Source organism: Chelonoidis abingdonii, chromosome 9 (assembly GCF_003597395.2).
Source record: "Chelonoidis abingdonii isolate Lonesome George chromosome 9, CheloAbing_2.0, whole genome shotgun sequence".
Classification (NCBI taxonomy): Eukaryota; Metazoa; Chordata; order Testudines; family Testudinidae; genus Chelonoidis; species Chelonoidis abingdonii.
Window position 1 is genome coordinate 2,437,752 of NC_133777.1, and position 27,034 is coordinate 2,464,785.

A 27,034-nucleotide genomic window follows, 5' to 3' on the forward strand; every position below is an offset into this window, starting at 1 on the left:
GATTTAGATTCAACTCATTTTTGTGTATATGTTTGTTTCCATTAACCTGTAAATAACTCCCTTCTTTCTTTTTCCTAGTTAATAAAACTTTAGATAGTTTATTACAGGATTGGCTACAGGTGTTGTCTTTGGTGTAAGATCTAGGGTACCAGTTGATCTGGGGTATGTGATTGGTTTCTTGGGACTGGAAGCAATCTGAACTTTCTGTGATTTTTGGTGTAAGTGACCATTTATCACTACATCCAGCTTGCCAAGTGGCAAGACAGACTGGAGAGTCTAAGGGGACTGTCTGTGACTCCATGATGAGATTGCTATAGTGACCCAAGAGTTGAAATGTGTTGTTACAGGCTTGGTGAAATCTAATTATAGAACATACCACCAGTTTGGGGTGTCTACCCTCTTTTAGACAGTCTGTCCTGTGGCAGGCACTCAAGGTCATGAGCCACTACAGAGAGCCTGACAAATGGAAAACTCCCATTGACTTAATGGGAAAGATCAAACCACGAAAGAAGTGTCAGCTCACCAGCCATTAGTGTTTGTGGAAGAAGCACACATTTAAGGGGAAACTGGAACATGTGATCATCAAGGCTTCTTTAAACACTCCAGAGCAACATCCTTGAACCTCCTTCTCAGCTGCACTGGATTCACTAAATAATTTGTAGGCACATCTATTAACTGTCCTTTGATACTCGCTAAATAATTTGCATACAGACTCACTTGCTCTCCTTTGATCCAGCCTGTCTACGAAGATGCTGTTTACTCTCAGATTTATTTATTACACATTATTTAACTATTATTTTCAGTCACCTCTTCATCTGTAAAAGCCCTTTCACTCAGAATAGCGGGGGCAGGGTTGGTGTGTAAATAGTATCTTGATTTATCACCCAAAGTGACTGTCTTCTGCCTTTGCATTTATGGTCAGAGTCCTAGTCCAGTCCACGCTCATCCCCAGTACAGAAGCGTATGTGTGAAAGCAGCCATGGCATCATCATTTCAGCTGTTCTTTCACCCAATGACTATCGGGCCAGCTTGACTCTTCTAACTCCAATTTTAGTGACAAAATTACATTTTCTCTTCTCACTGAAGTCCTGAGGAGCCCTCCTTACATTTTTATCATTTGGAATTCAGCAAGAGATTACAAGATTTTTAATATCCTATTAAAATCCAAGTAGGTGAAAGACAAATATCTCTAACCTCCTCCTCTTGGCAGGGATGACATGGAGCAGCTTGTTCACAGGGGAAAAGGATAGTGGGGGGAGAGGGAGAGATCCATTACTATAGAAACCTATATTAATAATCACCGTCTGGATCTGCTACTGCAAATAGCTACTTGAAGCTGTGCTGTAAAGGGAATTGGGAGGATTGTTTTACAAAGGAATATTAAAAGAACTAAACAACAAGCAGTAACTAAAGGAGAGAGATAACAATTGTCTGTGAGCATTGGACAGGTGAAAATGTCCAGGAGAGAGCATAATAAGGGTGGAACAAGCCTGTGATTGACGGGGTAAAATTAAGCAAAGGAAAATTTAGGCTGAATATCAGGAGAGCTATTAGGTTGTGGAGTGAGCTCCCTAAGGGAAGTTTGGAGACCCCAGACAAGGGCCATATAAGCAGAGAGACAGACTTCAGGCTGGACATCTGAAAAGAGAGATTATGTACTAGGGAACAATGCTGCTTTGGATAAAGGGAGATGGACCAGATGACAACCTACAGTAGGTCTTTTCCAGCTCTAACTTCTATGAATCTGTGATATGAGAAAAGACTTACAGAAATCTGTGGCCCTCTGAGGCAGGCCAGCCAGGCTCTCACAAAGGTCATGTTTGTCCTCCTGAGGTTTCAGGACTGTCTTCATTCTCATTCCTTCAGAAGCACATACCACTGATCCACACAAATTCTTTTTACTCCTTCAGACAGCCAGGTCTGATAAGCTGCTATATCCACAATCCAGCATTCAAGGTGCACTTCACTGGGGAAGAATAGCCTATACGCTATTTTTTTTTCCCTTAAGGTCCACAATAGTGATTGAACTGGCTAAACACTTATGTAAGGCACCTTAGCGGTGAAAGTGTTGAGATCAGCAGTATAAAGAGATATTCATTCTAGCACGGTTTCATTTTTCCCCACTCACTACCACAACAAACTGCCACTAAAATGACCTTCCAGTCTCCTTGGAACAGAAGAAGTTCCCCTCAAAATGCTGCGTGTTAGCTTCATGGATATTTTTCTTACTCTGTTTAATCTCACTGTCACCCCAAAGAGAACTGCAGACTGATTACAGTGTTAGTAAAGGCTTTGTCTCACGCTGACCTGAGACTGAAGACCTATAAGTGGAATTAGAATTTGAAGTTAAAATGGATTAGAGCCCAAGCAGGGAAATCTACTACCAGGGTGGGTGCAAGGATGTTTCGTGCCCTAGGCAAAACTTCCACCTTGTGCTCGCCCCCCCGAGCTCTGTGGCAGCCCTCCACCCTAAGGCACAACCCCTGGGGCAGCTCCCCACCCTCCGCCCTGAGGCACACCCCCCCGCAGCCGCTCCCCTCTTCCGCTCTGAGGCACCCCCCCTGCAGCAGCTCCTCCCGGCCCAGGGAGCCGTGCGGCAGCTCCCTGCCCCAGCTCACCTCTGCTCCTGCTCCTGCTCCTCCTCCTCCCCGAGCATGCCGTCGCCGCTCCACCTCTCCTGCCTCCCAGGCTCGCAGTGCCAATCAGCTGTTTGGCGCCACAAGCCTGGGAGGAAGAGAAGCAGAGCGGGGTGGTGTGCTCAAGGGAGGAGGCGGAGCAGAAGTGAGCTTGGGTGGGGAGTTACCCTGAGTGCTGCCTCCACCTTACTTGCTGCAGGTGGCCATCCCTGCACCCCTCTGCCCCAGGTCTCTCCGCCTAAATGCTGACGACGATAGGGGCGGCCGAAGATCTGGCCGCCGCAGTCGCCGCTAAAGGACCCGAAATGCCGCCCCCTAAATGCTAGTGCCCTAGGCAACCGCCTAGGTCACCTAATGGGTTGCACCAGCCCTGTCTACTACCCACACTAGCAAATCAAAATAGACAACTATGGGATGTCAAAGCAGCACAAATACAGAGCTAGAGAATGGCCAGAATCACTGTCCTGGCCTGGTCATGCAACCAGCTGTGCTGGGGAGAAAATCAGGGATATTGTGCTGAGTAGAAATGCACCGTTACATATCTGGCACACAGAAAAGCACCTCACTCGGATGACTGCCGAGATCTAGGCTAAAGAGTGTACTCAGAACTGTGTTTCCTACTTCCTATTCATACTCGGCCCCCATGCAAAGAAACCAGTAGCCATTCTCCTGGCTTGGAATGGCTGAGAGAGTTGGACACAGAGGGCCAGAAAGGCAGGGAAATGTGAGATAACATGGACTGAATATTAAGCTGCTGTCTTCTGATTTTCTCCTTTGCTTCCTCAGCATTTCAGGATTCCTGGGCTTAGCAAGCTAAAAGATTTTAAGGTATTATGCCTCCTGCTGTGGCACCAGCAGGAGCTGAGGCCTGGGGTAGAAATCTGGGGGAGGGATATTACATCCCATTAGGAACCACACAGCAGGACTTTCTTCTGTTTTATGTGCTAATGGGGCTGAATATCAGGAGCAACTGCCCAATGGTGACATCCAGAAGGGACTGGAATAGTCTCCCAAGGGAACAGGTGAGACCCCCATTACTTGTGAAACTTGAAACTTGACAGGATAAAGCCTTGGAGAGGACACAATAGGGCAACAATGCTACCTTGCTCTGGTATGGTTGTGATGCTCTGTAGGTCTTTTCCATCTCTAATTGTATTTGTTAATGGCCATAAATGTGTTGCTGCTCTAACATTCATAAGCATCCGTCCCCTCTCACCTTCTCTTTCTTGATTCCACAGCAATCATTACTTTTACAACAAATCAGTTTATCCATCATATGCACAAGGAGCCAAACACTTCCCAATATAAACATGTGTGTGCTTTTACTGTTACTTTTGCCCCCATCTACACAAATGCAAAACCAAAGGGAAACAGAAATAATGATGGGCTGTGAAGCATGGACACTGGAAATCTGAACAAGAAAAGCAGCCCAAAGAAATGTTTATGTGGAAAGTATCTGAACCTCTCAAATCTGGAAATGGGACTAGAGACCCAGACAGCTTAGGTTCTCTCACAGAATTCCCAGCAAACCCTGTCTTCCCTGTCTCATTTGGGTTCACAGACACACAGATGTACACACAGCCCAAGTTTATGCATGCACAATTTTTCATGTGGAACATTCTGCATATGCAAAATACTGTGTGCGCGCAAGTTATACTTGTGTACCTAAGTCAGGTAGTTAGATGTCTGACTACTCACTCTGAACACACAAATGCAGCTTGAACATAAATACTTTACTTTTTTGCTCATGCAAATATTAAGCATGAAAAATTGTGCATACAAATACCTAAGAGTAAAAACTGCCCTACTAATTCTGGTGTGGAGAAAGTAAATAAGGAAGTGTTATTTACTCCTTCTCATAACACTAGAACTAGGGGGCCACCAAAGGAAATTAATAGGCAGCAAGTTTAAACCAAACAAAAGGAAGTATTTCTTCACACAGTGCACAGTTAACCTGTGGAACTCTTTGCCAGAGGATGTTGTGAAGGCCAAGACTATAACAGAGTTCAAAAAAGAACTAGATAAATTCATGGAGGATAGGTCCATCAATGGCTATTAGCCAGGATGGGCAGGGATGGTATCCCTAGCCTCTGTTTGCCAGAAGCTGGGAATGGGCAACAGGGGATGAATCACTTGATGATTACCTGTTCTGTTCATTCCCTCTGGGGCACCTGGCATTGGTCACTGTTGGAATACAGGATACTGAGGTAGATAGATCTTTGGTCTGATTCAGTATGGCCATTTTATGTTCTAATTTTAGAGGATGGGTTGAGGCTTATCTGAAAATTTGCCCCATTCAGTCAGTAAGCTTTTCTACATCCTTAATCAGGAGGGATAATATTTGATCTTTTCAGATGTGTGACTGACTGCAATAAAGTGTACAAAATATTCACAAAAAACGTGAAGCTGTTCAGAATAGGAGGATTTTTTCTCATTTGGCATGAACTCAAGAAGACATGTTTTTCCAAAAATATTTTCTTCCTCTGATGTATTTGGGGGTGCAAAAATAGGCCCTGTTATCAAACCAAAAAACAACCCATTTTTGAGCAGAGCTGTTTACATGCAGGGGCATAAAATTGCTCAGAATTAAATAGTGAACAATTCCACTCATAATTTAGTGAATACAGGGATTGCCAGACTAGATCAGATCCAAGGTCCATCTAGTCCACTATCCTGTCTCCAACAGTGGCCAGTACCATATGTCTCAGAGGAAGATGTAAGATTCCCACACATCTGTCTACTCTTCACCAGTTGTGTACGTCTTGAGACGAAATTCTCGATATCTTGTGGCCATTGAAAGCTCCAGCTGTGCAGCAGTCCACTCAGATACCCCTCTCTCTTCATAGGCAGTGTCATAGTGCATCACCTCAGGACCAACTCCTCTTGGCATTCCATGAGCTATACTTCATGCCAATCATTTTGCCCAATCTGAGATGTCTCCCTTGTTTCTAGCTAATGGCTGGAGTTCCTATTGATTCTGGTCCTTCCTGGTTTCTGTGATATGTGCAACCTTGTATTTACCTGGGACATTGTATACATTTCCCAGAACTGAAGAAGAGGTCTGCGTAAGCTCAAAAGCTGGTCTCTCTCACCAACAGAAGTTGGTCCAATAAAAGATATTACCTCACTCATGTTGTCTCTCTAATATCCTGGGACCGCCACGGCAACAACAACACTGCATATGTGCCCCTAATCCATTTTAATGCAGCTCCAGTCTCTTCAGCCTCTGGCCAGGCACAGAAAATCAGCAGCAAACAGCAGCTTTATCTCCTGGAGGATTGTCTGTGTGTTTACTTCCTGACTACACTCTTCCTTCTACATTAAATATTGTCACTGTTGCAGGATGTCTAGAGCAGGACAAGGCAGCATTTAACATCAAAGGCTAATGACTGACTTCTCACTCTGCTAACTGGCCAATGTACATTCCTACTCTCCTCTAGCAGTGTTGTCTGTCTATGCGTTTCTACTGTGCCCCTTACTCTCCCCTTCCATAATCCCACCCAGTTTGCTGCTGATTCCTACACTGGCTGCCATATTACCAGGTGCAAATTTAACTTCTCTTGATCAGGGAATGGAGGAAGCTGATAAGGGATCTAGATCATGGTAGAAATGCTGAGCTATGGGAAGATCACAGATGTGAAGAGTTGCAGGGGAGGGGTGTCTCAGCCTAGTTCCCGACAGGCATTTGCTTACATCACAAAGTACACTATTTAGCACAGTTCAGCAAACTGTTAGTCTCTTCTCTGAAGAAACTGAGACAGCGGCTGAAACAGCAAAGTGTGTGGCAGACTAGTATCCTGGCAGAAATGAATGGAAATTGAGGAACCCAGGACTAGTATAAAATAAGGTGCTATAAAGCAGAATTGGGGTGCCTGGGTAGAGCTCACAGGGAATACTTGACTAAATCTCCAATAGTCATTGGTGCTGCAGGTCTGAACTAAGGTTAATTTGCAGAACTGTGAGGACTCATGACTGGATTAACACTGGGGGCTGCAGGTTAGGATTGAAGTTCACTGGCAAAGTTGAAGGGGGGACCCAATGGCTGAAATAGCAGGGGATGATCCAATTCAGGACTGAGATGCACTGGCAGAGCCGTGAGCAGGAGTTTGCACAGCCTCTCTCCTCCATATGCTTAGCTCTTCCAGCTCCTCACTTTCACCACCACCAAAATCACACAATATCAAAAATAAAGGAAAAATTTCTAGTACAGAACTGCTCCCATTTCTGCACCAGTACGATCAGAGACACCCCAATGTTTGTCAGGCACCTGCAGCATGTCTAGTTAACATGGCATGGGTGTTATTGATTAGGGAAGAGCTAGAAACCCTTATAGCTTATAATTGGCCTTATTAAGACTATGAAGAACATAGCACCTGGTGACAGCTCTTGTGTAAACAACAAAACCAACTAGTCTTACCATGTCCATCCAGATACCTGCAGAATAGAGAGAAAAGACCAAAATACACTGGGATTGCAAGAGGAAAGCCTCTCTGATTTGTGGGACCCCCTTTTAAAAAAATCCATAACAGAAAATTTGTTTTGTTTCAGCTGGTAAAAAAAATCTTGACTTGGAGCACCAGCTGGTGTATTCACTGCCCTCTGGTGGTGACACAGAAATAAAAACAGGAATTCTTGGAGAAAATTTCTTTAGCTATTAAACCCACTCAATATGAATGAAAGGTCAATAATTGTGATGGATTTCCTTTTTTAGCATGTCAAAAAAACTTCGTCTCCTTTGTCAATAAATTTTCAATGTAATTGGGTAATTTAAAGCACCAGACACGGGCTTGACACTGAACTCTGGCCTTTGGTCTGCAAACAGAGCTTCCACAGGAATTAGTAATAGTAAAAGATCTCTGAGCTAAAGGCTAAAACTCTGGATCAGAAAGAAGACTCATTTTGTTTCCTAATACACCATCATCCAAACTTCTAGATGAGACAGCCTGGTATGTGGTGATTGCTCAGCGCAGCCTTTGGATTAAATTATCTTTACCTACTTCAGATTCAAACCCATCCTAATATTATTATATTTAGCAGGTGACTTTTTTTATCTGAGAGTCCCCAAAATAATATCAAGCTGCTGCATCTGTGCCAGCATGCAGCCTTGGTGGCTCTGTGGTATTCCTACAATTATTCCTATTTATTTAGCCAGCTGTATAGCAGTGCATGGCACTTTGCAGTCCCTGCCCCGAGGATCTTACAACCTAAATTAGACTTAAACCAAGGCTCCCGAACCATGCCCAACCAAGGGTCCCATTAATAATTCTTCAGGGGAGCAAGGACCGGGCCTAAACTGTACATACAAATAACATCACAAAGAAATACACACACCCAGAACATCTTCTCGCACTTGAATCAATGAACAAAACTTGCTAGTTGGTTGAATCCACCAGCAGTAAGAACCTGTGGTTCCTTAGCTTTGTCCTCCCTCTATAACAGGAACAAAATGACTGTGGGCTGCATTGTAGCCTACAGGACACCACACCATACCTTTGGGTTACACTTTGGGATAGGCGATGCCTTCAACTAATATTTTTGCTGCATTTTCTGTCTCCTCCAATTTTACTTTGGCACTTTCCTTGTCAGGAATTTATCAGTGAACTGGTTTCTATTGCCCCAAAAAATTACCTTCCAGCATTCTGAAGTTCTCTCTGACTAGAAGAATTATTTTACTCTCAGTATGAAAGCAGACCATGCAAGGCTTACCTCTTCTTCACAGGGTCTAGCCAGTAGCAGATTGGAATACGGAAAATTACCGGACAAGACCATCGCAACAGCTTCAAAGCTTTTGGATTGGTTACACACTGGTGACAACTACCTGTGTTTCTATGGCAAATTCTATCCGAGTACAGTAACCTAATAAGCCATTCATCAGCAAGCCGGCCCAAAGAGCTTTCTGGAGAACAGGAGTACAAAGTGTGCCGGGCAGGCACAGGAGCGATTTCAGCTAACACTGTCACCATGCTTGGAACAAGAAGAAAATTCTCAGGCTCTTAAAGCTTTAACCAGTTTAAACCTTAGATAGATGTAAACCAGGGGAGAATTTAGGAAGCAACCTCCAATGTATTTGCACGGGAAGATGCTGCTCCCCTTAAACAGTGAATTAAATTCATCCCTGTTTTAACTCCATGGGTATACAGCAGATACAATACTTTGGTGACTGCAGAAGCACTGTACAAGCAGTGGAGATACATCTCATAGCTCCTACAGAAGCCAAAGGGTTATTTGCTTAAGAAAATGTTTCTCCTAAGAAAGCTGCAGGAAAGTGGAGGCAGCAAATCAGATGAATTCTATGCTACTTTTTCAACAAACGCAAAGAATAGCACATACCATATATCTGTGTTACACACAATCTTTCCCCTTGGGTATCAGCATTTCCAGGTGACCTCAGCTTTCTGGATCCATCTAGCAGTGCACAGTGATCAGAAGGAAATTCAATGGGAATCTTTGAGAATCTGAGACCCAAACATGTATTTACACTAGGGCTGTCAAGCAACTAAAAAAATTAATCATGATTAATTGCATGATTAAAAAAATTAATCACAATTAGGGCTGTCAAGCAATTAAAAAAATGAATCGTGATTAATCGTGTGATTAATCACACTGTTAAATAATAAAAATACCATTTCTTTAAATATTTTGGGATGTTTTCTACATTTTCAAATATTGATTTCAGTTACAACACAGAATACAAAGTGTACAGTGCTCACTTTCTATTTATTTTTTACTACAAATATTTGCACTGTAAAAAATAAAAAATAGTATTTTTAATTTACCTAATATGAGTACTGTAGTGCAATTTCTTTATCATGAAAATTTAACTTACAAATGTAGAATTATGTACAAAAAAACTGCATTCAAAAACAAAACAATGTAAAATTTTAGAGCCTACAAGTCCACTCAGTCCTACTTTTTGTTCAACCAATTGCTCAGACAAACAAGTTTGTTTACAGTTTCAGGAGATAATACTGCCCACATCTTGTTTACAATGTCACCTGAAAGTGAGAATAGGCATTAACATGGCACTGTTGTAGCCAGCGTCACAAGATATTTACGTTCCAGATGTGCTAAAGATTCATATGTCCCTTCATGCTTCAACCACCATTCCAGAGATATGTTTCCATGCTGATGATGGGTTCTGCTTGATAACAATCCAAAGCAGTGTGGACTGACACACGTTCATTTTCATCATCTGAGTAGATGCCACCTGCAGAAGATTGATTTTCTTTTTTTGGTGGTTTGGCTTCTGAGCGCTGCTTTTTTAAGTTTCTACATCTGAGCGTTGCTCTTTTAAGACTTTTGAAAGCATGCGCCACACCTCATCCCTCTCAGATTTTAGAAGGCACTTTAGATTCTTATTGCTGCAGTTAGCTTTAGAAATCTCACATTGGTATCTTCTTTGTGTTTTGTCAAATCTGCTGTGAAAGTGTTCTTAAAATGAACAACATGTGCTGGGTCATCATCCGAGACTGCTAGAACATGAAATATATGGCAGAATGTGGATAAAACAGAGCAGGAGACATACAATTCTCCCTCAAGGAATTCAGTCGCTAATTTAATTAACACATGCTTTTTTTAACAAGCATCATCAGCATGCAAGCATGTCCTCTCGATGGTGGCCAAAGCATATGAATTTTTAGCATTTCTGGCACGTAAATACTTTGCAATGCCAGCTACCAGAGTGCCATGTGAATGCCTGTTTTCACTTTCAGGTGACACTGTAAATAAGAAGCAGGCAGCATTACCTCCTGTAAATGGGAACAAACGTGTTTGTCTTTGCGATTGGCTGAATAAGAAGTAAGACTCCATGGACTTGTGGGCTCTAAAGTTTTACATTGTTATGTTTTCGAGTGCAGTTGTGTAACAAAAAAAAATCTATATTTGTAAATTGCACTTTCAGGACAAAGAGATTGCATTATGGTACTTGTATAAGGTGAATTGAAAAATGCTATTTCTTTTATCATTTTTACAGTGCAAATATTTATAATTAAAATAATAATATAAAATGAGCACTGTACACTTTGTATTCTGAGATCTAAGAAGAGACTATAGAGAGGCATTTTTCCTTTTAAAAATAAGGCTTTCCTCCTACATTAAACTTCATTCTGCACTAGTCTGGATTCTGCTTTCTCTCCAGGGGATCAATGACTCCTTAAAGGCCCAGAATTAACATTTAATGATCTCAGATTCTTAGTTCAAAGGAAGGAAACACAGGTATGTGTTGGGAGCTGAACTCTCTCTACTGTTTAGGTCAGCTGGACAAGGGCAGCTCCAGTCACTTTCTGGCCTTGTCTTGGTTTAACCTCTCAGCAGCCATTCTCATGATGTTCTATAAAAAGAAATAACACAAATGGAGTCAGTATTAAGCAGATAGTTAGAAGTCAGGGTCCCCCAGCTCCAAAACCAGCCTGAGCCATCTGAAAGGGGGTTATTAGGAGAGTCTCAGTACTTGAGGCTTATCCAATTGCAACAACCAGCTGTAATCTTTGCAGCCTCTCATAACCCTGTCTCATGATTCTTGTTATATGTGGATGGCTGCTGCACTCTTCTTATATTTGTCTACCTTTCCTCTCATTAAACCTTAGTGATAAACTACACTGGGGGATTCTTCATCCCTTCCTCTTCCCCTACCTCAAAGATCCTTGACTCATCAACCCCAACTGTTGATCTTGCCTCCTTCCATGACAAAAAACCCTTATTTCCCTTTCAGGAAACTCTTCCCCACACATCAGAGGGGTAGTCGTGTTAGTCTGGATCTGTAAAAAGCTACAAAAAGTCCAGTGGCACATTATATCTATTAGTCTATAACAGTGGTTCTCAAACTTTTGTACTGGTGACTTCTTTCACATAGCAAGCCTCTGAGTGCAACCCCCCACCCTTATAAATTAAAAACACTTTTAAATATATTTAATACTATTATAAATGCTGGAGGCAAAGTGGGGTTTGGGGTGGAGGCTGACAGCTTGCAACCCCCATGTAATAACCTCGGGACCCCTGGAAGGGTCCCGACCCCAGTCTGAGAACTCCTGGTCTATAAGGTGCCACAGGACTCTTTGTTGCTTTTTCCCCACACATGTACTCCTGGCTGCCACTCTACCCATCTAGGGGTTGGAACCAGGAGCAGAGAAGTGGGTCAAAAAGACAGTACACATCCAGGGGGTCAGGGCAAGTTTCTGACTGAGAGAAAGTAGGTAAAATAGAAAGCACAGGCCAGGAGATAGATTAGAGAGGCTTTTCAGCAGTTGGGAGACAAGTGTTGGGGGATCTGGGAGGGTTTCTGGCAGGAGCAGTAGGTAGATGAAGCAGGAAGCCCACACCAGGTGTGATGTGTGAGGGTTTCTGCAAGCAAGGAAGTGGATCAAGTAGGAAGTGCATATATCTAGGACTCTCGGAAGGTTTTCTGACAATCACATAGGCAGTACTTGGAGTGAAAGGCACGGGTGGGTCACTCTGTAATTGCCATATTCTGTACACTCCCTGGAAGCCATATTCACTGTCAGAGACAGTATGCTGGGCTAATTGGACCATTGGTCTGACCCAGTATGGCAGCTCTTATTGTCTAGTTCTCATGAGCTGTGCACAACAAGTGGGAATTGGGGAGAGCTTCCAACAGCAGGGAGGTTGATTTGGGGAAAATACTTGGGCTTTGCTATTGCACTAGTAATACATTGCAGTCAAAGAGATCTCAGTTATGGACTCTGAATGCTTAAAGGGACATTATTAGATTATAAATCACAGCATCATTACCAACCAGTTCACTCACTGGATTATTAACCTACCATTTTGCAGGGCTTCTCTACAATTTCCATTGCCACTGAACTATAAGTAACATGGCCTGGTGTTATAACTGTATTGGTCCCAGGTTATTAGAGAGACAGGTTCTGTGAGGTAATATCTTTTATGGGACTAACTTCTGTTGATGAGAGAAACAACCTTTGAGCTTACACCTTGCTTTTCTTCAGACCCAAGGAAATAACTTGTCCTGAATGCCATTATTACATAGTGCAGTGTTGGAACAGGTATTCCAGGGATGTGGGGATGAAGCAGATGCATGCCTCAGATCAAGGTTTTCTGGTCAGACTGGATCATTTGTTTTTTTCCCTTCAATAAATAAATCTATTTTTAATTTTCCAGATTGTACCTCCTCTTTGATCATTCTTGTTGTTGCTGTTGTTGGCTGCCAATTTATTGGTGTTTTATTGCTATGTTATTTTGTTTATAATTAGCTGGCAAGGTGCTTAGAAACTGAGAATAACTGTCTTTATATCTTAAAGTACAAGACAGGCTTGGTCTCTCTACTCAGAAGTCACTTCCATCCTACTGGATGCAGCCTCTATCCAATTTTTCCATTCAGATTGAAATTTGTGGGCCGGTCTCAAATTTCACAGGGCTTAGCCTCCTGCATCCAGCCTCTGAGACAGTTACAGCCTCCTGCATTTCAGATATGTTGACACAGCATCCGTGCATGATTACTCATCCCTGTGTCTGGGGGTACTGAAATAATTTTTATAGTGGGGGTGCTGAAGGTGGAAACCATGTATTTGGGTTGATAACTACTTAAAGCCAGGGGGTGTGGCAGCACCCCTAGTTCCAGCACCTATGCCTGTGTCCTTCTTATGATAACCTTGCAGGTCCTAACAAAACAGCTTCCTTCTGCTAGGGAGCGGCCTGTTGACGCAGTGGCAGCAATTTGAAGACCAGCATCATGCAGCAGTGGCGACAAACTCTCAGCATCAGGCAGCAGCAAACCAGGTTGTGACATCATGCACCAAGTGGCAGATGGCGGCTGTGACATCATACAGTGGGTAACGCACCCGCGTCACCACATCGTCCTACAGGACACTGTGAGGATAGTGACGTCCTCACACCACATCTCATGACAGGACCGCACTCCCTGGGCAGTTTGGACAGACAGGGACAAATTAAACTTGGTTGGTGGCAGCCACTGTTCTAAGGTCCTTGGGTCAGCAGACAACGAACTTCCGGCTGGGCTGACAGAACTTCCGGTTCCATAACGTCTTAGTAACCGGAACTTCCGGTCTCGTACCGGTCAGTCGTGGCGGAATTCTTAGCGGTCCTATAACCCGAGCGCTGACTCCCCCAGAATCTTCCCAGCGATGGGCGGGGCCTGGAGCCTCCCGGTTACTAGGCAACGACCTCTCTGTGGCTAAACGATTCCCGAGCAGCCGGGTGCTCGGCGCTCGATTAGCCAGACCTGGAGGGCACGGCGGGAAGCTGGCGGTGAGGTGCGCCGGCGGCCTCCCTCACAGCCGGGCTAGGCCCAGCCGCTTCTGAGGGGCCGGGCCCTGGCTCAGGGGCTGCGCCCCCTGGGCTCGCTCCGGCCCGGAGCCCCTGGGACCGCGGTGTGACCCTGGGCGAATCGCTTCCCGCCCTGCTAGTCCCGACATGTCCAGCGCCTGCCCGCCAGGCTCCGAGCCCGGGCTTTGGCGCTGCCGTGGGGACGCCGCTGGGCTTATCTCGCTGGGGAAGGGGTTTAAGCCGAGCCCCGCAGTGCCGCTCCCGGGCTGCGGCAAGGGGGTGCCTGGGGTGGGGGTTCGCGGCAGGGCAGGGGGCCGGGGTTATGGGCGCGCCGGTGCTCGCCGTGGGAGAGCTGTCCACGGGAACACGAGTGGGTACGCCCGGCCCAGGACTGTCCCGTTGATGCTCCGGCGTGTAGCTGTTTGCAGGCTCGGGCGCTGGGGCAGAAAAGCCCTTCGAGTGTGACTGGTGCAATGGCTGGGGTTTGGTGGAGCAGTAAACGGGTCTAGCATGGTAGGGACCTGAGTGCGTGTATTCGCTGGAAGTCCAACAAACCTCCGTGTAGAAACATCCCTGAGACTTAAAAATATAGAAATGATGGCTTGTCAGTGCAGTACAAAACTGCAGGTGTCATTTTGCTTTCAACAGAGCTTGGTGCAACTCTTCCTTTCGTTTTCTGGTATTAAAAGGGAACTGAAATGCTGTTGTTTTTTGAAATCTAGAATATGTACATTTTTCAAATGACAGATTATTGCTATTACTTACATGGTGATATCACCCATAGATCCCAGTCAGGGCTCCATTGTGCTAGGGATTATAGAAACATATAACAAAAAGATGTTCCAGCCCCCAATAACTCCAAGTAAAAGACAAGCAGCAACAGGTGGATACAACAAATAAACAGGACCCAAGGTAGGAGTGATAAATGCAGATGAGTACATTTTAAAACAAAGATGAAAATCAATGTATTTGTCTAGACTTCAGAGTTCTGAGTTTCCCCTGCTGCTGCTATTTACTACAGTAGCATCCATTGGCCCCAGTCCGCATTGAGCCCTATTATGCTGGGCTGTGTGTAAATAACAAACAGACTATTACAGCCCTAAAGGGGCTGATGCCAGTTATGGAATTCAGAGGCAGCTCCTTGTTCTGGCTGTAGATGCTTCTAAAATGCTTTATGCACACTATTAGAGCTCTATAGAAATACATAAATAATGTTTTGAACTAGATTCTTTACCTCAGTCTGAGCCATGCCAGAGTATTTGTGGAGATTTTCAGGACTTGTTTCCATCAGAATTGGTTACTGTTTAGAAATGTTTTGATAAATAATGTGCAGTTTTCTAATCCTAGATACAGCGCATAGAGGCTAGGTACACACAGCAGCAGGCAGCACCAATAAGCTGCTTTTTTTTGTTGCAGGACTTAAGATGGACTTTTTGGCTCTCTTCATAATTTATCTGCTATTAGTTCTGGCTAGTGTTGTTCTAGTCTGCATCTATTCAGGAAGGAAACAGAGTTTTCCTGCAAGAGGCCTTAGTTGTATAACTCAGGTAAGGAGTCTAACGTTGGTCATATTCATGTGATGATGTGGTCATGTCTCCCCAGTTTTGAGTATGAGTGCAGCCAGCACAAACTGAGTCTCTGGTTTTCAGCTTTGTCTCTCTGCGACTGGCTGGCTGCAGGGCCGGCGCTTCCATTTGCCTAGGGCACTAGGATTTGGGGGGGCAGCATTTTGCCACCCTCAGCGGCAATTCGGCGGCGGGGGGTCCTTCTGCGCTCCGGGTCTTCGGTGGCAATTCTGTGGCGGGTCCTTCACTCACTCTGGGACCCGCCGCCAAAGTGCCCCGAAGACTGGGAGCGCGGGCGCCACAGAATTGCTGCCAACCAGGAGCGCGGAAGGACCCCTGCCTAGGGCGCCAAAACCCTGGCACCGCTCCTGGCTGGCTTTGTTATGCACCACACTTAAATTTCTGAAAAGGATCATAATTTGTGTGGATTTAAATGTGTTTCTTACACTTATGTATATCACATAGTGCTCTGAAAACAGAAAAGAGCCTGCTCCTTATTTGTTCAGGGGGCAATCCTGGCCTATCCTCTGCTGGTTGTGGGCCTGCTCTTGGCAGAATTGGTGTGGTTTTCTTGAGCAATGATGATGTAAGGAGGCCCACTGATAGGTGGCAGAGTGTTGGGGGTGGGGGCAGAAAGAGGCTGGAGATGTGGGGGAAGAGCAAGGGAAAATTGGCTGCTAGTGGATCCTCCAGTTGTCTTCTTCATGTAGAGAGTGGAGCACTGGGATAGAGTCTATTCCATATAATCACTTCTGTATTCCTTGGTATGTTGATTTTTTTTCAAGGAATTTTGGTAGCAGTTTAACAGTTTTGAGACCTACTATGGACATTTCTGTGATACCATATGAATACCCCTCTAATTAGATACAATGTCTTTCATCTGTCAGTCATCCTGCACACAGTGATGCACAAAGCTGGTAGCCCAGCTGGTGGTGACAAAAAGTCTAAACGACCTATCTGAAATGAGGTCACTCTCCAGTTCACAGATGGCCTGTAATCAGTCTCAGCAGACACACCAAAATCTGAGTGGGCCATGGAGACTGTATTCCCCCCTCACTTTATCTTGGGAGTTCCTCTGCTTCAGGGTGAGGCACACTGACAGGGAGGCTTGTGTTACAGCGAACTGTGCTGAAGCTGCTCAGTATATAAATGAAAGGTTCTCAGGGCTCTGAATGCACCACAAAATGTAGTTGAAACTAATGTGGTTGCTGCATGGAATAACCATTGTATGGCGTAAGAACAGAACGTGCTGTTCTGTAATATAAAAATTACACTTGTTCAATAGCACTGCAAAATAATTAGCCTTAAAGAAATAAACAAGAAACCTGAGTTGCCATCTTTACAGTATTTGTAATTCACATGAAAATAATTGTAGGGCTGTTTTAGTTGAGAGAATATAGCAAATGGGTCATACCCAACTGCAATTTTAATAAAATTTATTTTAAAAATGCTACTCAGTACTATGTGTGTAATGTTATTTGTTAGAATACCCTAACCAATAAGGAGAATGAAGAACTTTAACTATATGAGGCATTTTTCTTTAAAAAGAGATTTAAAAAAAATCATGTATTTTTTTTGCAAATAAGAACAAGAATAAACAAATATTCCTTAAATAAATCTGTCTAAATGGAAAGAAATAGCACAGTACTATAAGCAGGGAAAGGAGAATGAAAAATCTGAAAAGTCAGTGAAGTAACTAGACACATTTAACAGTCACATGACTTTGAACAGTTTTTGGCTTTTATTATTTTACTTTGTTTGCAAGTAAAGGGAGCTGGGCAAATTGTTGATAGTATTTCTTCATTACTTAAAATATCTCTCTGTGCTGTTATGCAACAAACTAAATATTACAAATACCATTTATGATGTAAAAGTACTCACATTTCGCCAAAGAAATAAAATGTGAAAATATCAATGTTAAACAATTACAGAGTAACTTTAAAGGAGGTTTTATGTATAAACTATATATAAAAAAATGAGTTGGTTTCTGACTATGGTCCAAAATGCATAAACGCACCGGTTTGTTGAAGATGTGACTGGTTGTATTATTTTAAGCACCTCAAGAAGTGGATTTTGAACAATATAAAATGACTTACTTACACACACCATAGCTGTTTCTAGCTCTCTGGCAGGTCAGCGTCCATCCCACTGTTCTTTTCATGCTGCCAGTGTTCATTGGAGCAAAATGGTTGGCTTCTGTATGCATTTCTTTTCACATTCATATCATCTTGCTTCCATAACCATAACATGGAAAGGCAACATTTTTAAGAGCCTTTTTTGCTTTGGTTTAACTTGAATGCTGTTTACTTCAGTGGTGTGCCTGGGTGGGGAGCCCTCTGAAACGCACAAGCTTCTTATGCCACCTTAGTTTTTACATGAGGGGGAAAATGGGGTGTTTCCTTCTGTCTTCTCTTGGATATAATGATAGTTGGAGGATAGTAAACACATTTTCATATGGTTAATTTAAAGTCAGATTCTGAAAGTTGCATAAGCGGTTTGTTTTTATATCTAATAATTTCTAACGCCTCTCTAACAGCAGCATATAGACTCCTGTTTTTTACAAATTTTCCATGAACTATCTTATAGTATGAGGCACACTTGTTAAAAGTGGAATATGTACCATCCCTCCTAAACCTACCTGACTTGTCTGGCTTGTGATCTTGTCACATGTAAGATAAAAGGCCTTAATGCAATCCCTCCCAGTGATTCTGCTTTGCTGCTGTGCTTTTTGCACCATTGGTGGAGAGGTGTGTTGCTGTAGAGAGAAATCATCATCTCCCTGGCAGATGGAGACAGTTCCACAGCAACGAGTGTGCTAATCATGTCACTGAATGAAAACAGACAGCTTTTTTCCTTCCTTGTTTATGGCAGTTTTCAAATTGACCATTAGAAAAACATGAAGCTATCAAACCTGATATTCTCAGCATCACACCTTTCCTGGTCGCTTCTTGACTTCTGTTATAAGTCCCTTTGGTTTCACTCACTCAACTCCATCAAAGTTCTTCTTTTGAGCTAAAACTTTCCATGCATATTCTCAGCCTAAAGGTGCTCTTTCCTTTTAAACAAAACAGAACGCCTTAATTTTTTTTAATCACAAATAATTCAAACAGCTGATCTTTAAAATTTCCCGGAATTGGTAAGATCTGGGGTAAAAAAACAAGGAAGGTGCTTTTGAACACCCCATCAGCATTTTTAGGTGCCTAAATACCTTTTAAAAAACTGGCCCACTGTGCATCAGTTCTCTCCTCCCCCCGGAAAACAGGTGAATATAACAGTATCCACTTCAGAGGAATTAGGAGACTTCAGTGAACTAATGTTTTTGTAATGCACTTTGAAATCCTCAGATGGAAGGTGCTATAGAAATATTACTTTTGTTTGAATTTTTTGCCACAAAAACGGAAAAGTGATGTTCAATTCAGATTGGTATCCTCATTTGCTCCAGGTATCGTCATTTGTAATCCCAACACGGCTTCAAAGAGCAACACAGAAAGTGCTTCACAGGCTCTTCCACACACGGTAGCACACTTCTTTTTTTCTTTGACATCCTTTTCCTGAACTGTTTTTGATCATTACTGATGGCAGCCTCCCACTGGTACCAACAAAGCTGTGAGAGATTGCTCTTTGAGGTGTTTCCCTCTTTGCCAAAGATGTTTGTGTAGGACTACAGATTCTCTTTAAAGTTAGGTATTCTGTTTTCTCTTCCTTGCTTGCTGTTGAGAGAATGGATGTCCTAAAATATTTAAGCAAATTTTACATAGCGTAGCTCCATAGTTTTGAAAGCATGAACCACATGGGCAGATGTTAGTCACATCACTTAATGATTTACTGGAAGGTGCTCAGAAACTGTGGTGGTAAAGGTAGTATAAGAACAATAGAATAGAGCTTTTCTGTAACTGAGAATTCAGGCTATAGTAAACCACATATTGCTAAGGCTATAAAACGAGTAATACAGGTGTTCATCCAGACACATCTGGCTTCAAGACTAAGCTTGATAAGTTTATGGAAGGGATGGTGTGATAGGATAGCCTAATTTTGGCTATTAATTGATCTTTGATTATTAGCAGGTAAATATGCCCGATAGTCTGTGATAGAATGTTAGATGGGGTGGGATCTGAGTTACTACAGAGAATCCTTTCCTGGGTGCTGGCTGGTGAGTCTTGTCCACATGCTCAGGGTTTAACTGATTGCCATATTTGGGGTTGGGAAGGAATTTTCTTCCCAGGCAGATTGGCAGAGGCCTTGGGGTTTTTCGCCTTCCTCTGCAGTGTGGGGCACGGGTCACTTGCTGGAGGATTCTCTGCACCTTGAGGTCTTTAAACCACAATTTGAGGATGTCAGTAACTCAGCCAGAGGTTGGGGGTTTGTTACAGGAGTGGGTGGGTGAGATTCTTGTGGCCTGCATTGTGCAGGATGTCAGACTAGATCATCATAATGGTCCCTTCTGACCTTAAAGTCTGTGAATCTGAAATTACTTTTGGAACAGTGAAATTTAATTAATAGACACATCTTTCCCTTAATCCACAGTAATTCCCCCCTACATAGGTGCACTGAATTTGAGGCACAGATTCAGCAAGATGTATCTGAGCACGTAAATGCGGGGGAAATGGCACACTGACTCAGTTTAAATGGTCTACCTAATATGATATGCAGTAGGTTTTTAGATGTGAATTAGTGTTTGCCATCACTAACCTCCCAGTGTGCTGCTCTCTTGTTCATAGTGCTGCATCCTTTCTCTTACGGCTGCCAAATTGGTCAATTTTACTTTAATATTTTGTTTGTTCAATGCTTTCAAAGCAGTTCATGGGATCAAAGTGACTCTCTGTCAGCACCAAAGTGTTGTCTAAGAATCAGCCTGTTCTTGTGGCACACTTTTGTGCCTGTGAGGGTCCATTTTGATTGAGACTTTGAGATTTATTTAAAGAACCCCTCAAAGACATAAAAATATTGGGAGTGGTAAATTTTGGAAATTTTGGCTAGGCTGTGTGCTATCAATAGGGAATCCCAGTTAAAGAAGTTAGTTTGACCATGAGCCCGGTAGCAATTCTTCTTGAGCATGAGAAGGCCCTTTGCTGCTGAAATGTCACCTCTGAATGATGCTTATCTTGTGTTTAGAGCACTGATTGTGAATTAGTTGTCCTCTTCCCCTTTCATTACAGAAGTTGTCTGTTCCTTGTCCTGCACTTAGCCTTACAAGTGGCAGTTTATGGTGAATACACTTGGGAAATATTTGGCTACTGCAAAGAGATGGAGTTCAGCATTCATTACCTTCTGCTGCCGTATTTGTTGCTGGCTGTGAATATGGGATTTTTCATTCTGTGCTCTGTGATCAACCCTGGTAAGTTCATATTTATTTTGAATTGTTGCGTTTCGTGGGCAATTGTCATTTTGGTTTTGACCTAGTGCTTCCTCCCATCACCCAAGGTATCGTGTAATTGCCCAGAAATGCTGTGTGTGTCATCTCTGATTGATAATTTGTGCCATTGGATGGTAAATAAGAAATGGCCCCAACAAATCCCATTTCTTTAATGCTCCAAATAAGAAGTGATGAACAGTTTGAAATGTACTCTCTGCACTTGCCCTGAAAAAAGCAGCTATGCATTGTTTTTTTTTTTTAAATGACACTGTCATAATTAGCTCTTAATGAGGAAGAAAGTGGGCCAATTGCTTTTGGTGTATTTTAGTAACATGCTCCAAAGCCAAGAATATTCATGTTTACCTCTCAGTGTATTTCTGTATAACAAGCAGATGTTGTGGTTAAATCAAAGGAGTCAGGAGTCCCAATGGAAGCTGGGTTTTTATTTATGGCTCTGTCACTCACTAATTTACTTTGCAACCTTCCTCAAATCACTGCTCTGTTGTTAGTTGCTACTGTTTGGCTTGGTTAGAGGAGCGAGTAAGGGGAAGAGGTGCACAGAGAGGGGTAGAGTGAAGAAAGTCCTGGAAGAGTTTTGAAAACCAGGAATGCATTTATTGACCAGGCTTTGGAGATAAAAAGCTAAGGAAGATGATGTATTTGTTGTGCATTCATCTGCTTTCCAGAGCTCTGATGTCATCTCACTATTATTTCATTGGTGAGCAAACTTCATAACCTTTGCTTTGATTTTTCTGTTTTTGGAGGTTTGAGTCAAGTTAGAAACTTCAGTATTATGAGAATATATTTCTCTCTGGAAAGATGGTGTAACACCAAAAATGGGGAGTAACACAAAAATGGGCTTCTGTACTATTATTTCCAGTCACTACAGTCATCGTAAGACTGTTGTCCCCTTTGAGATTCTGGCAACAGACAGACAAATTCAAAGTGCATGAGCAGCCTCACACACTGTTAAATATTCAACAGTTTTTGACTGAGAAGTTTGCTGCTATAGTTTTGTTTCTCTTACAGGTATAATAACACAATCAAATCAGGAGTCATTTCTTAAGGCTTATGCATATGATGGAGTAATGTTTCAGAAAAGCACCATGTGTCCTACATGCAACGTGGAAAAGCCAGCCAGATCTAAACACTGCAGTAAGAGTCTTTATCCTTATGCTTGTCAGGGATATTAAAAAAACAAATTTACACCAGATTCATTTGCTGCTGATAATTACAATTCACCTGCCTTAACTTAGTTATCCAATTTCAATTATTGCAAAGAATTGTTGGCATTGCTACTCATTTTCAGGGAGATCTCAAACCAAGTTTATCAGCAACATATCTGTGCTGCCTCTAAACCACTCTACTGAGAATATGAGCCTAGAGACCATATCTTAGTTAGTTTCAGGGAATAAATTGCAAAGCAGCCTTTTAGCTTAGCTCTGGAATCTTACTTCATACAAAGGAAAACTGGCTAGTCAAGTTGGATTCTGACATGGGAAAGCTGTTGAGCATCTGAAGGTGAAATTAAAAGCTTTTACCTGCCAAGACCCGAGCTCAGGATTCTTTGTTTCTCTTGCTGTATTTGATATCCCTATCACTTAAAATGAAGCAGGGAACTCTGCCTTCCAAATGATGCTTTAGGTAGCACTAACAGGAGAAACCTAGGTCCCTGGGCTCCAGCCTTGGCTGGCGAGTAAAAGAGGAACTGTTTTTTGGTTTAGTCCCTGTTTAATTTTTAAATATTATGTTTCTCTTGCTGATTTGTAATCTGAAACAATTGTATTTGCTTAACCCTTAAAAGCCACACACAGTGGTAACAAAGAAAGAGGATGAAACATTTAATTTACCATTAATGGTAACAAAGGCCTTTGACAAATGTTCCTTGGCTCATCTCCTATGAGTCTTCTGGCCATAAAAGATTCCTTCTTAAGGAATCAGAAATCTGGATATATTCCTACAAATCACACTGTATGCACCTGTGCACGCTTCAACTAATCACATGGGATCAGGCACGCACATGGCTATTCTTATATCTTAATGGCAAATGCTAGTCATATTCCTGTATTTCCATGGTGGGGGGGGAATAAACTAAGTTCCATTTAAAAACAAACAAAATCTCATTGATCATTTAAAACACAAATAATTGTGTTGTCATGTTTAATTTTTGATCAGGTGTATGTAACAACTGTGTACATCGTTTTGATCACCACTGTGTTTGGGTCAACAACTGCATTGGTGCCTTCAATACAAGATATTTTCTCATTTACCTCTTCACTCTGACTGCCATGGCTGCAAACCTTGCAATCATAACAGCAGCATTTCTAATCCAAGTAGTGCTGCTATCAAATATAATGCTTGGAAGTTACATTGATGATCAGGGGCAAGAGCATGCAGTTGAGATTCTCTTTCTTATTCAGGTAAGCTCACTGTAATGTCTGAGTTTTAACCTACTTCTGGGCTTGTAGCCTGAACAAAGGGGTTGTTTTTAAGTCTCATCTCCTAAGAACCTTGCAGTAGGTCCACCTGTTCTGTTTTTTTTTTGGGGGGAGGAGTGAGCCATTATAGTGAACCCCTTGTAGTGAACCCAATTTTGCTGTTCTAATTAGAGGCACAATCATTCCAAGGAACTTACAAATATTTTAGAACGGCAGTTTCTTCAGTTTCCAGTCTCTCCATTTCCAAACCAGTTATATTCAATATAAATCTTTGATCTCTATAGAAATAGCCTTATAAACATCCGTTACCTTTTCATGTTCTCTGTGTGTGTGTGTATATATCTTCACTTTATATTCCATTCTATGCATCTGAAGAAGTGGGCTGTAGCCCACGAAAGCTTATGCTCAAATAAATTTGTTAGTCTCTAAGTTCCCACAAGTACTCCTGTTCTTTTTGCAGATACAGGCTAACATGGCTGCTACTCTGAAAGTTACCATATGCTGTACTAACATGTTTTTAAAGTAGTTCACAACCTTGTTTACTGTTTGAGATGTCATTTGGAAGAGATGTTTAACTTCTCTTGGCCCAGAGAGGTCTTGGTTTAAGATCTCTGGGTGTACACACACGTACGTACTTACATATGTACGTCCTGGCCAGTATTGTTGCTCACACTTTAAACAAAGGTGAGTTTTCATATCAGTTTGAGTTTCTTTTCATTTGACACCACCGACTACTGTGATGTTCATACTAGATATTGATGCCACCATACTTCTGGCTGAGAAAGGAAGACTCACTTTTGGAGCCTGCTTAAGCATGGCTGAGTGATAGGCAGTCCATCTCTGTCTTCCATGCCCTGAGCCACTAACAGCTCTGTCAGCAAACTCTCAAATCCCAGCTTAATTTCTCTGTCTGAAATGGAACCTATCACCCTAGAATTCAGATACATTAATTCATGTTTGTGAAGTATCTTCACAATCGCTCTATGTGGGATTTTAATCAAAAAAATGTCTTAACTAACACTAAAGCTGACCATAAATCACCAAAATCCAATAAATTAAAAGTGAATAGATGTCACCATTAAGTATCAGTATTTTTTTATCTTTATGGTGTAGATCACCCACACAACTGTGTTCAGTATGCAAATTCAGAAGCTTGAGTGTCCCTTCGTAAACAAATTCTGTGAGGAAATAAGTTCTTGAAAATCTTTTACTAAAGGCTTCATATGAGATTCGCCATCTCTGAGCGGGTTATACTGTGGTTAATAGAGTGAAATCAAAATGTTTTAAAATGGGACTTTATACACTATGACTTTAAAATAAATTACTGTTTTATCTGTCTTTGCAGCACCTGTTCCTGACGTTTCCTAGAATTGTCTTCATGCTTGGTTTTGTTATTGTCCTATCTCTGGTGCTGGGGGCATATTGCTGTTTCACTCTGTACCTGGCCCTGACTAACCAAACATCCAATGAATGGTATAAATCTAGAAGATATGAATGTTCTTGCTGTCAGGCGTTGCAACCCCATGACAGGCACATTTTTTACAGAAATGTTTATTCCCAAGGAGTTTGGGTCAATTTAAAGGAAATCTTTAAACCTCCTACAAGTTCAGAAAAAAAGAAAAAAACATGAGGAAATAGTTATCTTTTAAAATCTGTATTTATTTTTAAACTTTTCCCAAAGGATCTAACTCCATGAAGAGCTTTTTGCCAGCACCAAGGACCCTTGAAATGATACTGTGCTTTTCATTAAGTGCTGTAGCTAAAGAGAGATTTTTTTTCTAAATGACTAAATTATAAAATATATTTTTTATAAAGCTGATCATTGTCTGTGGTGTTTGCCGAACTTCTAGAATCAATGTCCTAGTTATTAGCACTGGGGACTAAGGCCATGGCTTGTAGGCCTCTTTAGAAGATAGCTTCTTTGGACATCATTGTAGCTCAATATTTCTTAAAAGGTTTTCTATCAGTACATTCTTTGGGTAACAGTGTTAAAGCAAATATACTGAACTTGAATTGGCTAACCAACTTCCATGTTTAAGGACTAAATATAGTAAGCATATTTAGCAGGAACCTCTATCTTATATCTAATGTTTTTGTAACTATGAAAATGAAGCCTTTGAAGAACTGCACAGAAGTGTTTTAGCAAATGAATGTACAAGTCCTTAAAAGAAGCCATTTCATGGTATCTTAAGGTGAACAGATCATGACTCTACTAATTAGTATGGCTTAAATCTTACTGTTGTGTAGCTTCATCACACCTATGTGAATGTATCCAATATTATACTACACTATACAGCTCTCTTTGGATTTATACATTATCTAGGTCTTGCTTCCCTGGGAAGGCAGTGGCTCTTGTATGGCTGCATTATGTGATTGTTGAGAGAGCAGAAGTTCAGGCTGGGATCACACTAATACTGTTTCCACCTCATCTTTGAGGGGCTAAGAAAATATTGTATTCTGTGTTTGCTTAGATGCTATCCATGACAGTAGTTTGATTTCATTTGATTTTATGAACTTGAAATTAATCCTCTTTTTACACATCACCAGTGGTTATGGAAGGGTTTTACAGGTAATAAGCTGTGAGAATGGTCTCCTTTGGCTTACTAAGTTGAATGTTTCCCTGGCTGTACTTGTGATGGATACCCATTATGAAGCAAATCTGTAATTTGTAGAAAGTAGAATGTGTCCCTGTAAAATGAGAATAAATTTTCCTAAGAAGGGTGCTGGTTTATCATGGAAGTTCTTTAGAGCAGGGACAGTCTGTGTGTGTGTGTACAAGGTACCTACAACCATGAGGTCCTCACCCCTAACTAGGGCTCCTAGATGCTGCAGTAAAAGAAATACTAAATGGGTGACAGAACCCAACCTCATGATGAAGAATATTCCTGCTAAGACAGTCATGTGAAAACTATTAATCTCTTCTTGTCATGAAAAAGATACTATTTGCATGAATGAAAAATAGAAATGCTGACTATATAATCTGCCTGTAAACATAAGTAGTTTCACTGTTTTTTACATAAAACCGTAACTTTAAAAATATATAAAGATGCATCATTTCATCCAGGAAACAAAAAAGTGCTATTTTGGATCTTCCCTTCAATGTTCTTTGCAATGGAAGAGCCTATAGGAAATGCATGTGTACGCAGGAGTTGACATAGGCTGAGACTTGGTGTTTCAATGCCTCAATCTGACACTATGCCCTGATTTTCCGAAACTGAGTTTCCATCCTCTGCAAATCAAGCCCCATTATAGGTTTCCTAAGTTGCTTATTGAAAATTACTAGTCACTTTTGAAAATTGTGGTGATAGAATTTAGGTATAGTTGCTTTGCATATGTAAACGCAGGACTTTCCTATTAAAGTATGCAGGCTTTTTTATAAACCTTTTCTAAGGCTTTGAAATTGTAGCTACTTAGCCACAATTACTAGTGCATAGTTCCAAAATGAGTATGGAATTCATGTTGTAAAACTCGAGAGACTTGAATTCTGGCAGAGTTGATGCTGGGTAGATAGGCTCATTTAATTGTCTTCCACCCAAGCTCACTGAGTGGCAGTGAGAGGGTGACAGGTACAGCTGGAAGAGCCTAAACCCCATTTTAAGTCCATTAACCCAGTTTTTGCCTTTTTAATCCCTGGAGCCATAATAGGTCAAATTACAGTTGGTTAAAATTGGTGCTTAGTGGTAGGGGGAAGATTGCACTACCCTTGATTGTGCTAGGGTTATACAAAGGAACCCAGGCCCAGCTTATAAAGATATTTACTTCCATGGGTTTCAATGGAAGTTA

At 41.9% G+C, this 27,034-nt stretch overlaps 2 protein-coding genes across 6 annotated transcripts in view; one reads left to right on the forward strand and one right to left on the reverse strand.

Moving 5' to 3' along the window:
- The window catches only part of GRID2IP (Grid2 interacting protein), a 116,071-nt gene extending 97,628 nt beyond the window's left edge, over positions 1 to 18,443 (reverse strand). For all 4 annotated transcript variants that reach the window (XM_032778427.2, XM_032778423.2, XM_032778426.2 and 1 more), the window contains exon 1: positions 17,561 to 18,443. In XM_032778427.2, the coding sequence (XP_032634318.1) occupies positions 17,561 to 17,666 (106 nt within the window). In that variant the 5' untranslated portion in view covers positions 17,667 to 18,443. The remainder of the gene's footprint in view (positions 1 to 17,560) is intronic.
- On the forward strand, positions 13,695 to 25,059 carry ZDHHC4 (zDHHC palmitoyltransferase 4). 2 transcript variants are annotated; one of them, XM_032778433.2, is made up of 8 exons: positions 13,695 to 13,877; positions 14,680 to 14,807; positions 15,312 to 15,442; positions 18,903 to 18,976; positions 20,617 to 20,795; positions 21,843 to 21,968; positions 22,989 to 23,233; positions 24,597 to 25,059. In XM_032778433.2, the coding sequence occupies exons 3-8, from the start codon at positions 15,320 to 15,322 to the stop codon at positions 24,879 to 24,881; spliced, it is 1,032 nt and encodes a 343-aa protein (XP_032634324.1). In that variant the 5' UTR covers positions 13,695 to 13,877; positions 14,680 to 14,807; positions 15,312 to 15,319; the 3' UTR covers positions 24,882 to 25,059. The 2 variants fall into 2 exon arrangements, with proteins under 2 accessions (XP_032634324.1, XP_032634320.1); XM_032778429.2 differs by lacking the exon at positions 13,695 to 13,877 and having other exon boundaries at positions 14,289 to 14,807.
- The last annotated feature ends 1,975 nt before the right edge of the window (positions 25,060 to 27,034 follow it).